The 17,141-nt window shown below is 32.2% G+C and overlaps 2 protein-coding genes across 2 annotated transcripts; both read left to right on the top strand.

The window, feature by feature from the left end:
• Positions 1–4,939: 4,939 nt before the first annotated feature.
• LOC133298609 (uncharacterized) lies at positions 4,940–6,614 on the top strand. The gene is made up of 4 exons (XM_061497937.1): positions 4,940–5,029; positions 5,134–5,254; positions 5,462–5,898; positions 6,011–6,614. The coding sequence occupies exons 1-4, from the start codon at positions 4,950–4,952 to the stop codon at positions 6,249–6,251; spliced, it is 879 nt and encodes a 292-aa protein (XP_061353921.1). The 5' UTR covers positions 4,940–4,949; the 3' UTR covers positions 6,252–6,614.
• Positions 6,615–11,508: 4,894 nt separating this feature from the next.
• On the top strand, positions 11,509–14,523 carry LOC133298617 (probable protein phosphatase 2C 38). The gene is made up of 5 exons (XM_061497943.1): positions 11,509–11,829; positions 11,913–12,308; positions 12,454–12,821; positions 13,237–13,473; positions 13,941–14,523. Exons 2-5 carry the CDS (start codon positions 12,020–12,022, stop codon positions 14,157–14,159), a joined length of 1,113 nt encoding a protein of 370 aa, XP_061353927.1. The 5' UTR covers positions 11,509–11,829; positions 11,913–12,019; the 3' UTR covers positions 14,160–14,523.
• The last annotated feature ends 2,618 nt before the right edge of the window (positions 14,524–17,141 follow it).

Raw genomic sequence — 17,141 nt, 5'->3', positions numbered from 1 at the left:
GGTAAGATCTCTAATCTAGAAATCTCAGTAAGTCAGTGAGTCTTCAAAGATCTTCCACCCCAAGCTCACTTACATGTGCAATATAAGTTCAAAAACAGTTTATCATTTATCATTTCTAAAACAATGCAATGGAGCATATAATCATGTCATGTGTGTCAATACTAATCTACTGGCCAGAGACAGTGCAGGTATACGTCTATCACCTACACACCGTGCAAGTACCACTTGCATTCACCCTGGTACACCGTCTTGTATAGCGCTACATACTCAGGCTTCCCGTCAAGATGAAACAACACATGCATATTAAAAGCCATTACATGTAAAGTTCAATCAACATATCAAATATCCAAAAACATGTACACAGCATGCATAAACCATACCGCCATGGGACATGGTGGAACCACAACATGGCTAAACCGAGGACACGAAAGCTTACCTTGCAAGCTAACCCCAAAAGCCAAGAGTCCAAAGCTCAAAGTCCAAACACAGCAGATTCACAATCTGTTATGGACCAATATTATATCAATAAAATGCAACACAAGCATAAAACTTAAAGACAACGCCTTTCCTTACGTTTTACGTCTTAAGGCTCCATACCAAGCCATAAGTCCTTAATCACAACGATTCTGACTTAGTTCATTAATTACAGAAGTTCAACTTCATCAATCTAGGGTCCACAAACCCCCAATAGCCTACTGTACACACAGCACAACTACTGTTCTACGAAATCCCAGAATATCCAAATATTCCTCGGGACCATATCCGGATATTCAATATCCGGATATCTCACTGGACATATCCGGATATGCAATATGCGGATATCCAGAATCCCATATCCGGATATCTATTATCCGGATACACAAAACCCATATCCGGATATCACATATCCGGATATTCATCGGGAACATATCCGGATATTCATCGGGCACATATCCGGATATTTCACGAAAGAATGCAGAAAATGCATTTCGTGAAGATATCCTTCCAAGGTTGGGTTTTTAACGATTTAAAGCACCTAAACATGCATTTCTAGGTGTGTTCAACATTACCCAACAACAAGTTATCATCTTTAAGCCTTAACATGCATCAAGCTTTCATTTTTAAGCATTAAACTCATGATCAAAGGTTGGTATACATACCAAAGGCTTAAAACAGAGAATGGAGGTGCTCTTGGAGCTCAACACAACCCCTCAAGTTTGACTCAAAGATGTGCACGAAAATAGCACCATAAAGGTTGGTTCCTTAGAGCAAAGTTCCCCACTTGGACCTCCAAAAACCAAAGCCAAGCTTCTCACAACCAAACCAACCAAGTCAGCCCCAAAACCCCTCACCAACAGTGGCTGAGCACTCCCCCAAACCCACTCTCCCCACTCACAAGTCACCACCCAAGTGTATACAAGAAGAAAGGGTGAAGAAAACCAATAAATGTCACAACTTGGCTCAAGAATGAGGGAGAAGGCCAAAGGAACAGAAACTGGTCAGCCTCCACTAACAACTCACGTTCAAAGTCTGGTATCTAGGGCTTTGTGCCCTTAAAAATGGGTATTTATAGCCCAAGCCACTTAAACACACAATATTAACTTTAATTGCTACGCTTAGCATTTTAATCCCAAACTTTGGATTATGAAACTACATAATTTTCTAATATTTATCATATTTTTTTCGTAATTTTCTGAGCACCTTTCCGGTATGCGTTTTTCCAAGCCAGTACCGGTTTCTAGCACCAGTTCTCATTATCTTGACTTGAAACTCGTTTTACAAGTCCTACATATTATTCTAGTAATTATCATGCACTTACATTAATTTTCCGGGATACTTTTTCGGTACGCATTTATACCGACTAGCAGAACCGGTATCTGTACTTTTCTTCCGAAAAGCAACTTTCAGCATTATTACTCACTTACTATAATTATTAAAGCCTCATAATAATTATTAGAGTCAATTATGGAATCATTTCCTAATTTTGCATAATTAATTAATTAAATACCTTAATTAACGGTGCGGGTTCTTACAACCAATAGTTTGAAAAATTATTTTTAAACTTTCAAAAATTGCTCCAAAATATGCTTTTTTGAGATGAATTTCTTGTTTGGTTGTTGTTTCTAGGTTGTTTTTGTGATGAAAATCGCTCAAAAATTTGTTGTTTTTGAGCTTTAACGAAGCTCCAATGGCGGAACTATGTTTCGAGCGGGTTGACCCACCAAAGGAAGAAGAAGAAGCAATAGAGAAATCTCAAGAAATCGTAAGGGTTATTGTGAGATTGTGAGAGAGACATCCTATTTATATTTCTCACTAAAAAGTCTCACGAAATCCACACAAATAGAAAATGCATAAAATCGTAAGATTTTTGAATACTATAAGATTGTTTTTTCTTTGTTTAAAATCCTGATTGAATATCAACGAATTTGGACGGACTCTAAAATAATCTTTTAAAATTCTAATCGAATACAACATGATTATTTTTCAAGCATTTAAAATCCTAATTGAATACCAATGAATTTTTTTATTCAAAAATAATCTATTAAAATCTCAATCCAATAAATCCCTAAGTATATATTTCGAATCCACTTAAATATTCTAGTTGAGAGAGAGCATCGTCTCATATTTAGTTAACTTGGTCATGTTATGTGAAAGAATCATATCCAATTATAGGTAAATTATTGATGATTATCTTGTTACTCTCAATTTCAATATTTTTCTCTCTTATTCCCCATTATCAATGATTAGATCCTCTCACGTTATATAATCATATTAAATGTATCCAAAAAAAATCATATTAAATAATATATGAAAATATCATTCTCATTCTAATATTACCTCTGACTTCCGGCATTACAAAAATAATTTACTAAAAAAATAATATAAATATTGAGAAACGATTGTTTCTAAAATTTAGCAAAACCTCTTTTTACCCCCCACCTACCAAGCCTTGCTTATTGGTAATTTATTAGCTTATTCTATGAACAATACACGCACAATATGTTAATTTGAAAATTATAAATATTTATGTTTTTCATTTTAAAAATAGTTTGAGAGAGAGAGGAGATATTAAGAAGGAAAAGACAATTCAAGAACATCACGTGACACACTATTAAAATAGCAGGTAGTGGAACTGTGAGATAATCAAAGATAGACAAGCAAAGTCATCGCTTTCATGCGAGTTCAAAATTTAAATTTAACAGGGTTGTTTCATATAACATACAATAACCAATAAATGCTGCAAAATATATGTGTCTGTATCACAGAAAACAATCTCCTTGTAAGCCTGCAGCCTGCAGGTACAGGAAGCCTTTGATTTTAATGCGTGTTTTGCATTTATTTATTTTTCTTATTTTTCATTTTGAGCGGCTAAATAAGTTTTATATATGCATTTTATTTCTTTTGAAACTACAAGTACATTTTAAAACCAAGAAAGCAACCTTTCAATGGTTTAAAAGACAGAACATTAAATTCAAACATTTTAATTAATAAAATATAGTAAATAAGTCACATTCTGAATATTTAATTTTTTTTTATCTTGCTGACTCCAGGCTTGCCTTTTTGGCATTTGGAGCATCTATACAAACATTAATACATTATTCTCTTTACGCAAGCCTTTGATTTAGGCATGCTTTGCTATAATTTATATTTTGATAGGTGGATAGTCACAATCCAAAAGAAAAATAAAAAAAAATTACTGCATTGTAGATAAATTATACAGATATGATGAATCTTGTTTGAAATAAAAAAGTATGTGGTATAAAATCTATTTTACACTGAACCAAAAACACAATAAAATCTAACAATTACCGTCAAAAGTACCACAAAACAAAGATGTAATTGGAGGTGGATATTAAGGGATTGATTTAAGTAGTACATGTTTGATTCCGCTTAAATAAGATCTTGGGCTTAAGTTTTTGTGATTGTTAAAAAAAAAAATTGGGAGAATTAATCCATCTTAGAGGTGTAAAGAGCCGGTGGGCTTAACACGGGTCTATGCTTGGCCTATTACATATAATTAAATAGAATATGCTTTGGATTTTAAAAAAAGTCTAAAAAAGTGGGTCATAGATTTTCTTCTACATGGAGGGCCTATAATCTTACAGGTCAACATATATCATATTATTTATTTTAAATAAAATAAATAAATTGTTATTTTAATAATTTTAAATATTAGAGTAATATTATTTTATTATTTTTTGAATTATTAAATATCTAATAGACTTAGACAGACCTAGACCAAAATTTTTGTTTTTTGAATAAGGATAAAATATTATTGCTACCAAATTATGTTACTATTAATATTACTATCATACTTTAATAGTTGATTTCCTCCAATCAACGATTATCGTTTATTGCGAATTAATAATTAATTAATAAGCTTGATTTGTGAAAATAATAATCCTTGATTAACGAAATTTACGAAAATCAACAATTAAGATTTGATAGTAATATTGACAATAACATTATTTAATAATTATAATATCCTATTCCTTTTGAATATAGGTCATAATTCAGGCCTATTCCCCCCATAACTAACGGTATTAGAAATCAGATCAAGTCTGAAATATTTTATACATATCTAATTTATTTAAGTAAAAACCTAGCTTAGGATATGCTATACAGAATCCTATTCCGGCTATCTCCCCCGCAGGATAGATGTGTTTTATAAAAAAATAAAAAATAAAAATATTTATAACTCCGAGACAGCGACTTCAGCTTGTGTGAGATGTGAGCAAGATTCCATTCTCCCTTTGGTTTTTTTTTTTTATTTTTTTATTTGATACACTTCTCCCTTTGGTTTTCAAATACACAAATTATCGCATTTAATTTTGAACCTGCACATTGCACAACAAGGATATTCTTCTTCCAAAGAAACCAGAACCATCATCACACATTCACACTTCCCTTTACCTTGTTTATTCGAAAATAACCTCAACACACTTTTGGGTCTGATCTGAAGGAAAGAGATGGGGACTTGTAGTGGTGAAAGTGCAGATAATAAGCAAGTGATAGCTGCTGATACTACTAGGGTGGACCACATATGGAGGTGTGTGTTTTATCTCTTTCTCTCTCTTTCTCTTTGTTTCTAGTATTGCATTGTTAATTGTGCTATCAAAATATGGAATGAAATTGTTCAATGTGTCATATCAGCAGCAATAAAATGGAAGGAGATGAGGGTTTGAACACTGTGAGGTGCCTCAGAGGGAGGTTACTGGCAGAGAGACAGGCTTCAAGGGTAGCTAAGGAAGAAGAAGAATCAATGGGCAACAAGGTAATTTTATTAATCCTATTGTTTAAGAGTGTCAATCTTGAATAATTGTTTCGTTCACTTTTCTGTGACACTGTTTGGATCATCACTGTAAAGGAAAGAAAATGACATTCATGTTGTTCGGTTTGTGTGGCTTTTTCTCTGACTAACTTTATTCTTTGTTTCCCAAAAAATGAAAAAATGAAAAATTCTTTTTGGGGTGGTGGACAGTTGGTTGAGTTGGAAAAATTGCTAAGGGAAGAGATCAAATTAAGAGAGAAAGCTGAAAGAAAGCTTAAATTTTTAAAGAAGAAGCTTGAATCTTTCAACATGTCAGGGCAATTGGAGCATTCTGATTTGTCAGATAAATTTGAAAATTCTTGTGGGTCATCCTCAATTAGTTCAACTTCCAAACATTATTCAGAAGCAAATGAAACAAAGCATCATGCAAAAAATCCAGCTTTGCCAGAAATTGTAGTGCAAAATCACAATGTTTCAGAAGCCGCACTCGTTCAGACCCACAATAATTCATCCACTACAAAAGATTGTGATTCTCAGATTACTGATAATTCCAGTAGAAATTCAGACCCGGGTTGTTATTCTTCCCAACAGATTCTAAGTGAGGATCCAAATCCAAGCCATGAGGATTTGAAGAATGATGAAAGCAGGTATTAAATTTGAACATGCTGAGTTTTTTTATATTAGATGAATAGTTTTTTCTCATTCAGTTGTATTTGTTTGAGCTAGCTACAAATTTTGGATTTTGGGATTGTGTTTCAGGCTTTCTAGTTTAAGCTCAAAATCATCAGCGACAGAGAATGAGAGTGATCATGCAGATTTCTGCGATAATTCTCTAGCATTAGTTCCTGTGAATATGACAGCAACATCACAAGCCACCAATAATCTCAAACCAGTTAACGAAAGTGTCCTTGAAGCTCTAGATGCATTGAGGCATGCCAGAGAAAGGCTTCAAAGTTCAATGGGAAGAACAAGGCAAATGATTCACGTTGGCCCAATTTAAGGTCTCACACTGAGATAGTAATAATGCTAAATTATTTCTATGTTCATATATAATATGGGGTGTGAGATTATTTAGCATACAAATAGGCGGGAACAGCATAATAAACCTTGAGGTCCTGAATAATAAGATTGGTAGCAGAGTGGTAAAGTTCTCGTGAATTGTTGTTTCACTCACCACAGAATGCATGTGACGTGGGGGATGTGCTGTCAGTTCTAGGCTTCCACTTTGGGGTCCCAACCCTTTTGTCCATATTCTTTTCTTGTGCTTTTTCTTCATTCACTTTTGGTGACTTTTAATGTGGTCACCACTTGGTTCCTGTGACTTCCATCAATATTATTATTATACTTGGGCTTATGGTTTATGAGGAGGACTAGGCAATTTTGTGATCTGCTGCTGGACTGTTCTGATATGCTCGGGAAATTTCAGATGCAAAATGTCACGGTTTTTTATGTCTTGAATGTAAAAATAAAGTCAATTAATATGGTTAAGGAATTAATTTATTGATATTAGGATTGCAACAGTAGGTCAGTTAAAGTGATGAAAAACAACATACGTTATCCATTCATAGAATTGAATGGATGTTATAGCATGCTAGTATGAAAGACTTGGTTACATGATGACATTCAAGGGGTGTTTGTGACAAGTGAAAAATTAATTATTTATTGTTTTTTTTTTGAAAATATTCCAATCGGTTCATTGCTTTCCAACTAATCCGATTCGGGACGGGTTCAGAATTAAGACTTTAAACTCCTCTCAAAGGTGATTATTTATTGTTTTAATTTTCTGTATTTCAGTTTCCATTATTTCTCTTGCATTCATGTCAAATTCTATAAGAGTCACATCTTAAAAAGGATTTTAAAAACATAAGGAAAAAATTACAAGGATCAAACTTACCACAGCAAGACTTTATAATAATTACAAGGATCACCCACAAAAATCGAGCTTAAGACTTTAGAGTGCATTTATATTCACTGTTAATCAAATTTAGATGACAATAGAGATATGTGTAAGCTGGTCCAGATATCATATGATAACATTAATCCAATAGAAAAGAAGGTAAAGCTTATGTACAATAATAACCTTTTTAGTTAAGATCTATGACTGTATGTGACACACAAAATTTGCCTCTCTGAATCTCTTTTATGATTAATAATTCAATAATGTCAACGAATCACAAACAATTTCGTTACTTACAAAGTTTTTCGCAGACCTCATCGTCATCATCCATTTTTCTTTCTCTTTTAACCCACCGTCAATGTTCCACTATTTGTTTTTGTGTGTTTTGCAAGATTGCTTCATCTATGCAATAATTATTTCTTAATGAGAGAATCAATTAAGCACCCGTTTAGATTAAATTTTATGAACTTAATTATTTCTAAGAGTTGGGCACGAATCATCAATCCAAAACCAAACAGGATTATTCATGTTTTAAAAAAATCAGCCGAAGCCATTAGAATAGGTATAATGGCGAGGGATTTGGATAATCTATGAGGTTATAAATTCAAAAATCAGTGTGTTAAATTTTTTTTTAGCTAAGTAGCTGAATGGTCTCAGGAAAAAGACAAGCAAACATAATCACACAACTTCCAAAGTATATTAATAATTAAAACGCGATTAGTTATAACACACGTAAAGCCAAAGAAAGATATACTATGTTGATCTTTGTAGGTGAATATTGAGAATGCATGCACGATTACAAGTTCCAAGAATTTTTGTCCGTGTGCCATATGTTTTTGTGTCTGAAAGGTCTGAAGTCACCTCGTGATCCTTTGCCCTCAGAATTTTTTCAAACTTATTAGACCGAAACATTGTGTTAAAAGATATAATAAAATTCTTCATGTGTTATCGTTAAATAGTTTACATTTTTAGAAGAATTGATTGTTTGATATGACATAATACTACCTATGTCCAATTCTTGCTGCTTCCTTTTTTAATAATAAAAAGTTAAATTTCAATATAGGTAAAACAAATAAATGAATCTTCTCATGGATAATTTCACATAACCAGATTATTTAGAGGGTTTTTATATATAAATCAATAATTATTCTTTTCTTACCTTATATTCTAATATTTTTTCTCTATCATTTTTTTATCAACGTGATTTGTCTATATAGAAATTTTTACCTACTAGAAAAAATAAGTTTGAAAAATAAGTCTATATATTGAAATAACCAAACAGGATAATTTCAATATATATCAACAGTTAAGAATCATTTACATAATGTGATCATGTGAAATCTCACATGAGAGGTTCCACTAAAAAAAAAAATCCTTTTAAGTATATGGTGAAGTACTTGAATAACTTACGTTCAAAGAATAACATCATAAAAAAAATCATTAATTAGATCAAATGCTTATCATTAAATTAAAATATTGCATAATAACTCTTATGATGGACTTACATTCAAAGAATTGCATCATAATTAAAATGTATAGCCATTAGAATTAAATATATGGTGAAGTACTTGAATAACTGACATGAGTTCATAAATTCAAATTTTGTTACCACCATTGTTAAAAAAAAAATGATAAATTTTATATAAAAAATGGTTCTTTTTTCTGCAGTCAATAGCTCAAATCAATGTCATTTTGGAACAGAAATCAAGATATTTTTGTAATTATAATTTATTTCAAGATTTTAATAATTTTTCTCATTATAAGTTTTTAATCTTTCAACACAAAACGATGTCAATTTTAGAGTGAATGTAGATAATTTATCTACATTCACTATATAAATATTAAAGTAAAAAATAATCATATTTTGCTGATGAGTGCTCTGAATATATTTAAGAAATTAAAAAATATAATATATTCAATAAAAAATATAATATTTTAAGAAAAAATATGAAAAATTACTTTTATTTATTATTTTTTAATGGTTAAGAGGTAACTTGTGTGCATTCGTTACCATTTACCAAAATAATTTGGTCTCTCTTACTTTTTAGTTACATAAATAGTATATGAACTTGATAGTGGATGAAATCTTTTAACATTAATTAACTGCAAGCTTAAATTTTAAAAAAAATTGTGGCGGTGTTAATAGAATTACCAGATTATTGTCTCCTCTCTATATATTTTGTTTCCGGTGGCACTTTCTTTATTTTTCAGTTATTATATGAACCTTTCATCTATACCTAATACAAAAACATATAATTATTCCTTATAAGAATCTATTAAGATAATCGTGCAATGTTTCGTTTGGTCCTTAACGCACAGTTTTGAACGCGTGTGTAGATTTACAGGTGTTGGGCTGTCGGTGGGTTATCCTGATGGATGGAAAGTGGTGCCACCGACGAAGCTGATTTTTCGCGAAAAGCAGGAGTCTCCTTCCGCTTTCCTTTGGAGCCGTTCTGAGATTTTCTTCTGATATCAACCATGTTTTTAATTCAAGAGAATGATGGGTTCTAACTGGTAGTTCCCCACAGACGGCGCCAATGATCAGGCCAAATACAATTTGGGCTGGCCAATATGTATCGAGCCTAATCATACACAGTTGAGATGGGGATTGTTGTTCTTGGTCTTGGGCCTTGAATCAGAACTGGATCTTACTATATCTCTGTCCTTTGTTGTAGCGCGATGAATCTGAATTGGGGGTACCTGCGAACACACTCCGATGCTTAAGTCAGTATCAGAGACAGGAGTTTGTATGTTATTAATGTAAAGGATGATCGTACCTTGGTTTTGTACCCTTTGCTTATATAGTGGTTATCCGCGATATGGACATCGTGTTTTGTCCGACACGATGAGGGCATCGCGTCTTATGCGCGATGTTTGTCCATCGCGCTTGCTCTGGATCCTTAATGGGTTTGGGCTTCTCCATATGTCATTGGGCCTCTAACGGGCCTATATTTTATCTAGATCACATACTAACACCAAATGAATGTAATATTCGTATTCCCTTAAGATATAATATAGGGAGAAACAAGAATAACAATATTGACGTACATTTGATCATAAAATAATAAAGCATAAAAAAAAGGAGGGTTATATTTATAAAATTTTTATTTACAAATTCTTACAAACTACACTATGTACTCTCGGGAGAACACTAGGTTACACTATGTTCTCCCGGGAGTACATAGTATAATTTGCAAAAATATGTAAAAAAAGTTTGTAAACAGATTCTTCCCAGAAAAAAAAAACCAATTATGTAATTAATAAATGGCTTTAATATTTCTACAGTGAATGTAGATAAGTTATCTATATTCGCTCCCAAAATGACGTCATTTTGGGTTGAAAAATTAAAAAATTATAATAAAAAGATTATTATAACCCTAAAATAAATTATAATTATAAAAATACCTTGATTTCTGCCTCAAAACGACATCGTTTTGAATGTAGATAAATTATCTACATTGATAGTAGAAAAAGTGAATCCTTAATAAATATGTTAAATTTGATTGTCCTTTGAGGTTATTGTACCGTTTTTATACCATTAGTACAAGTTTTCTTAAAAACCCTATAATTTGACTACATAATATTGAAAGAAACTGTAGAAGAAATATAATAATCATATAAAAAATTAACGATGTTTGACAACAAAGGAGTTTTATGCACATCAAAAAGCCAATTATAATATTTAAAATTAGGAAAATGTTCTTCTTGTTTTATCATATTGCCTCAACGGAAAGGTTTGACAGATTCATATAAAAAAGGACTATTCATTAGAAAATGGGGGAATAAATGTGGTAAGATACATTACATGGATCTTAATATATGTTTCCTTTTTCCTTTTCTGGTTAAATTTGTCATGTAACAAAGAAACGTGAATAATGTTTTCTTGACTTAAAACTCTGTTTGACATATACACAACAGATATTTCTGCCTACAAAATCAATTACGTCTTTAGTGTTGAAGAACCATTGAGAAAAGGATTTCGTAAATCACTTTCTACTTTTTATAATCACATATTTACAGTAAAAAAAAAAGTAGCTTATATTAGCATAAATCGTGATTAAAAAAAAAAAAATTACAGTTCGAAGATCAAGTGCATGGTAAGAGCTAAGAGGGTCAGAAAACCTTGTCAGTCATAAACACTCTAAATCTAGTAAAGTTTTTTAGTGTCACGAAAGTTAAAAGCAGGGAAAAGTATGATGTTAACGTTAACCCAAAAGATTGGAAAGTGGAAGTGTTGTAGAACGTAGTTGCCTAAAAACTCAGGATTATTGCTTATAAAGTTGATGGAACTCAAAATCTCAGCCATGAAATTGATGACATTTAGAAACCCACTTGGCCACAAAAAACATTTAATCATAAGGGACAAATGAAAGGACAAGAACAACAATGTCAGACTATACACTTTAAAATAAATTTCTCTTCATCTTCTGATCCTAGATCTCATCTGACACTACTCTAAAGATCCTTTGCCATAAAAGCTCCAAATCCTTCTCTTATCCATTTGCTTCCTTTGGTCACTGAGATCTTAGACCAACTCTGCCATATTGAATAAATTTGTTTCTGAAATATGGCACATCTCTGAGGTCCAAAAAGCATTCAACTCAAAATCAAGGTACACAGAACCAGCACGCCCCCTTATTCTATGAACTTGCATGAAAACTATTTGGTTTCACCTTCCAAGGTACATTTTTTAGTTAGTTCAGCCCATACCCTTTTGGTTTTTGTCTTCAATTTGTTCTTATCCAGTGGTGTATGCTTCTGCAGGGTATATAAATTCAGGAACTGAGAGCTTGATCTTATATCAATTATTGGATCATTTGTGCTATTGTTGTGAAACATAAGCTTCTATAAAATCAAGGGGTTGTCACAAGATGGTTAGATCCTGCTGGAAACCTTATGTTGATGGTGATGATGATGATGGGAGTGGCCGAGTTGATGGACTTCTATGGTATAAGGATTTGGGGAACCATCTTTATGGGGAATTCTCAATGGCTGTGGTTCAGGCCAATAGGTCATTGGAGGATCGAAGCCAACTTGAGTCTGGACCCTTAAGTTCTAACCATTTGGGTCCACAAGGGACCTTTATAGGTGTATATGATGGTCATGGTGGAACTGAGGCCTCACAATTTGTCAGTGACAATCTTTTCTGCAATCTCAAAAGTATGCTGCCATCTTTATTATAAGCACGTGGATTCAAAATTCACTGGGGATATTGTTTTCAAAACTCTCCAAAACATTGATATCCTTAACAACACCCTTTATTTTCAGTTTGGTAATTATTGAATCCATTTTCTGTGTGATCCAGGGCTTGCAGCTGAACATCAAGGCATGTCAGAATATGTTATCAAAAGGGCATTTTCAGCAACAGAGGCAGGTTTTCTATCTCTTGTGAAGAAACAGTGGCTAAGTAAGCCATATATTGCATCCACGGGTACTTGTTGTTTGGTGGGGATAATTTGCGATGGCATGTTATATGTTGCAAATTCTGGAGACTCCCGGGTGGTGCTAGGAAGAGTAGAGAGGGCAACAAGGGAAACATCAGCTATACAATTATCTTCAGAACACAATGTTAACCAAGAAACAGCCAGAGATGAAATTCGGTCTAAGCACCCTTATGATTCACAAATTGTGGTTATGAGACACAACGTTTGGCGTGTGAAAGGCCTCATACAGGTACAAATTTGGTGGATTTATATTGCTTCTTGTTACTGATAAGATTTCAAATTCTAGGTTCACATGCTTTTCAGCAAAGGAAAGACTTATCTAGAATAAAAAACAACTTGCTTTATATTATTTGTAAAGACTAAAGAATTATGCTGCCACGGCATGATTGCTTATGCTAGACATTGTTCATAAAACCATAAGCAAGAACAAAACGTTTAACACACCTCCTTACACAAGAGTTCTTTGTGTATTGCGCTCTAAGTGTGATCAATGGACAAATTCTCCTATTTTGTGCTGAAAATCACTTATTAACAAACCAACTCTATTAAAAGCTTAAATTATTAGGTGAAGACATGTGAATAATTTTATATTTATATTTTTATCATTTATTACTCCAATATGAGAACAGAACTTGGCTTTGCAGGTTTCACGATCCATAGGTGATGCATATCTGAAGAAAGCAGAATTTAACAGGGAGCCTCTACCATCAAAGTTTAGACTAGCTGAAACATTCTTCAAGCCAATTCTTAGTTGTGAGCCAACAATATCATTGCACAAACTCCATCCTGACGATCAATTTCTCATATTTGCTTCTGATGGTTTATGGGAACATATTAGCAACCAAGAGGCTGCTAACATAGTCACCAATAACCCACCTAACGTAAGATTCCATTCTTTTCATTATTCAAGGTTGTTGTTCTCTTAGTAGGATTCCTTCTCTGACTAGTGGTACACTTATCATTTTTTAAAACAATCAATTCAATCCAACAACTTAAAAAGTCTTAGTGTAAAGAACTATTTTAACCCAAAACGTTAAGGTATTAGGTGACGGTCTTTTTAATAGTTTATATTATTCTTTAATACGGCTTGAAGCCTGGATTACACATGCTTAATTTTTAATTTACCTTGTGCTTATTTTAATTCCATTAAAAAGTATAAGCAGTAAGAATAGAACTCGTGACCTCGTGATTACTGTAAAGAACCATTTAAAAAACCATTTCAAGTAAAAAACTTAACGTGTTAAGTGAGAGCTTTTTTAATGATTTATATTATTATCTAAAATTAGGTGAAGGTTGCACTAACGATTTTATATTATATTTTTCTAACATATTCCATTTCATGTAACAGGGAATTGCTAGGAGACTTGTGAAAACTGCACTTCGAGAAGCAGCTAAGAAGAGAGAAATGAGACTTGCAGACCTCCAAAAGATTGAACAAGGGGTGAGGAGAGACTTCCATGATGATATAACAGTGATTGTTGTATTTCTAGATCACAATCTCACTCATAACAGTTCTCTCTGGGGTTCTCCTGTTTCAATCAAGGGAGGTGGGCATGCCACTTCCTAGGTTGCTGATCATACAAAAATAATTGTAGATATTAAAATGATGCAATTATCACTATAACCAAGCAAATTTTAGATGTACCATGATCATGCAACAATCTTATACTCAATTTTAGCTCTTGATCCCAATTGCATCTAACAACAATTAAGCTATTAGATACAATTGGGATCATAAGCTAATAACTTGCAGAAGACTCACACCTATGTAAGTTGCTGCTTCCTATATAAATGTATTAATAGTAGTAATTGCTCATGTATCTAAAGACAACAAATCTATGGCCTCAGGTGGTAGTTCAAAGTCAGCAAGGTTGCATAAGCGCGTAATAGCTAAGTTCTTTATATTAATTTATGTACGGCTATTTTGTAATGACACAAAGATGATGTCTGGTATTTGGAAATATCTGTTTTTGTTTGTCTTCTTTTTTTTATTTTTGGCCATGATACATCCATCATTCCTTGACAATTATTCTTTCATGTATTAAGTATGGGTAATACTTTTCTGGGATACAAAAATAATTGTATTAAGCTTAACGAAAGAGAGAGAACTAGGATTTAGTATTCGAATCACTGTCATACTATTGTCATCATCTTTAGCAGCAAAGCACGGACTCGTTGATTTTCTAAAACTGTGAGTGTCCGACACGACGCGTCCGACACGCGGTCAATATTTTGGGACACGTGGTCAACTCTTCAACACGTTTTTAGACACGCAGTCAACTTTTTTCGACACGTGGTCAACGCTTGGACACGTTTTTTTTTATTCTTAATTTTATTTTATTAACTAAAAATAAAAAAATCATTTATAAATCAATTTTTTTCTGTTATGAAATTTGACATGAAAAATTAACATGGTACGAAAAATTATTTTTGTTTATATTTATATTATGAAATTCGAAAATTTTATTGGTTATATGACTTATTATGGACTGTTATACTTATATCTATTAAATATAAATTATATTATATATATTAAAAATATTATTTAATATCAAAACGTGTCCCAACGTATCGAAATATGCCATTTTTTAAAATTAACGTGAATAAAAAATCATTAGATGAGAAAAAGAGGAGGACAGAGAAAGGATGAGAGGCTTAAAAGGGTTTATTTTATCCCGCAAATCTCCACTATTGGATGAGATTAAAATCTAATGGTGTTGAGAGAGGTAGACAAAGGTAGACAGAATAAGAGGGTAGGCATAATAATCTATCCCTATAAATTTTAGGGATAAATTATTCTACCTACTATTTTTTCTGCCTACCTTTGTCTACCATCCTTTAATATTGTTAGATCAGAATCTCAATGGGAGAGAGAAATGAAAAATGTAGTTGGGATTATGATTTAACGGTGTTGAACGGTGATAGGCAAAGATAGAAAAAAAATGATAGGAAGAATAACCTATCCCTAAATTTTAACTATAATAATATAATGAGATAAGTTATTCTACTTATTTTTTTTACCTACCTTTGCCTGTCACTCTCCAAGACCGTTAGATCATAATCTAAAAAAGAGAGAGAAAGATAAATATTAATTAAGATTCTGATATGATGGTCTTTTAGAGTGGTATACAATAGGCAGAAAAAAATAAGTAGAATAACCTATCTATAATGTAATAAGTGTTTAGTGTTTTAGTATATGGGCTGAATATTTTTTGTCTTCCTTTATTTCCCTACAAAAACTAAGACGGATAAATAGTACAAGAGATATGTTATTCTACCTACCATTTTTTCTACCTATAAATTGTACATTATAAATTACAAAAATTCAAAGGTAGGCGTTTTATGTAAATTGTACCCATATTAAATACCAAAAAAAAAATAAAAAAAATTGTACCCACATTAACATGAATATATGAAAATATTTTTGAAACTGAGCGTACACTAAATTTACAAAAATAGACTCAGAATGGATGAAGTCACACTTGCCATCTCGCAAGCACCGACACGCGAAAAGTTTAAAAATTTGCGTGTCGGGCGCCGGACACGCAGTTAATATTTTTGGATACGCGGTCAACTCTTCGACACGTTCCGACACGTTTTTTGGACACGCGGTCAACTTTTTCGGACATGCGGTCAACGCTCGGACACGTTTTTTTTAATCTTAATTTTATTTTATTAACTAAATATAAAAAAATTTATAAATTAATTTTTTTCTATTATGAAATTTGACATGAATAATTAACAACGTACGAATTTTTTTTATTTATATTTATGTTATAAAATTTAAATATTTGATTGGTTATATGACTTATTGTGGACTCTTATATGTATTAAATATAAATTATATTATATATATTAAAATTTTTATTTAATATCAAAACGTGTCCCAAGTGTCCAAATATGACATTTTTTAGAATTAACGTGTCGGCATGTCGTGTCGTGTCCGTGTCCGTGTCCGTGTCCGTGCATCATAGCTTGCGATTACAGTGACCACAATTCCGTTTTCTTTTAATCTTTTTTCTTTCTTGCAATTGTGTTAGTAAGTAACTATTTGGAAACATATTATATTCGGATTAATAAAATTAAGTAGAAGATTGCTCCATATAAAATTGATGGAATTTGACTCCTCTAAGGTGAGAGACGCACTTTAAATGACGTAGTATAAAATTATTATTATTTATTAAAAAAAATCAACGGTTTAGTTCGTATATATATATATATATATATATATATATATATATATATATATATATATGGCATTAATAGCTCCCCGAGTAGATCAAAAAATTTGCAGCAACACTTACTTCCACAAGGATCCGGTTTCGGATCTTGGTATTTTTTTTTTAATTTCAAGATCTGGCTCCGTATCTTATGTAAATATATTTGCTGCAAATTTTTTCATTAGCAGTGACAGCAAAATTGAGGAACCCTATATATATATGAGAAAAATATTTCTGCAGTTACTGCAGATGAGTTATCTGCATTTATTCTCAAAATGACGCCGTTTTGATATTAAAATCTTAAAAACTTATAAATATAAAGACTATAT

This window comes from Gastrolobium bilobum, unplaced genomic scaffold (genome assembly GCF_033153095.1).
Source record: "Gastrolobium bilobum isolate Gb01-03AN ecotype WA unplaced genomic scaffold, APGP_CSIRO_Gbil_v1 utg5722, whole genome shotgun sequence".
NCBI classification, from domain to species: Eukaryota; Viridiplantae; Streptophyta; class Magnoliopsida; order Fabales; family Fabaceae; genus Gastrolobium; species Gastrolobium bilobum.
This window is presented reverse-complemented; position numbering and strand designations above follow the sequence as displayed.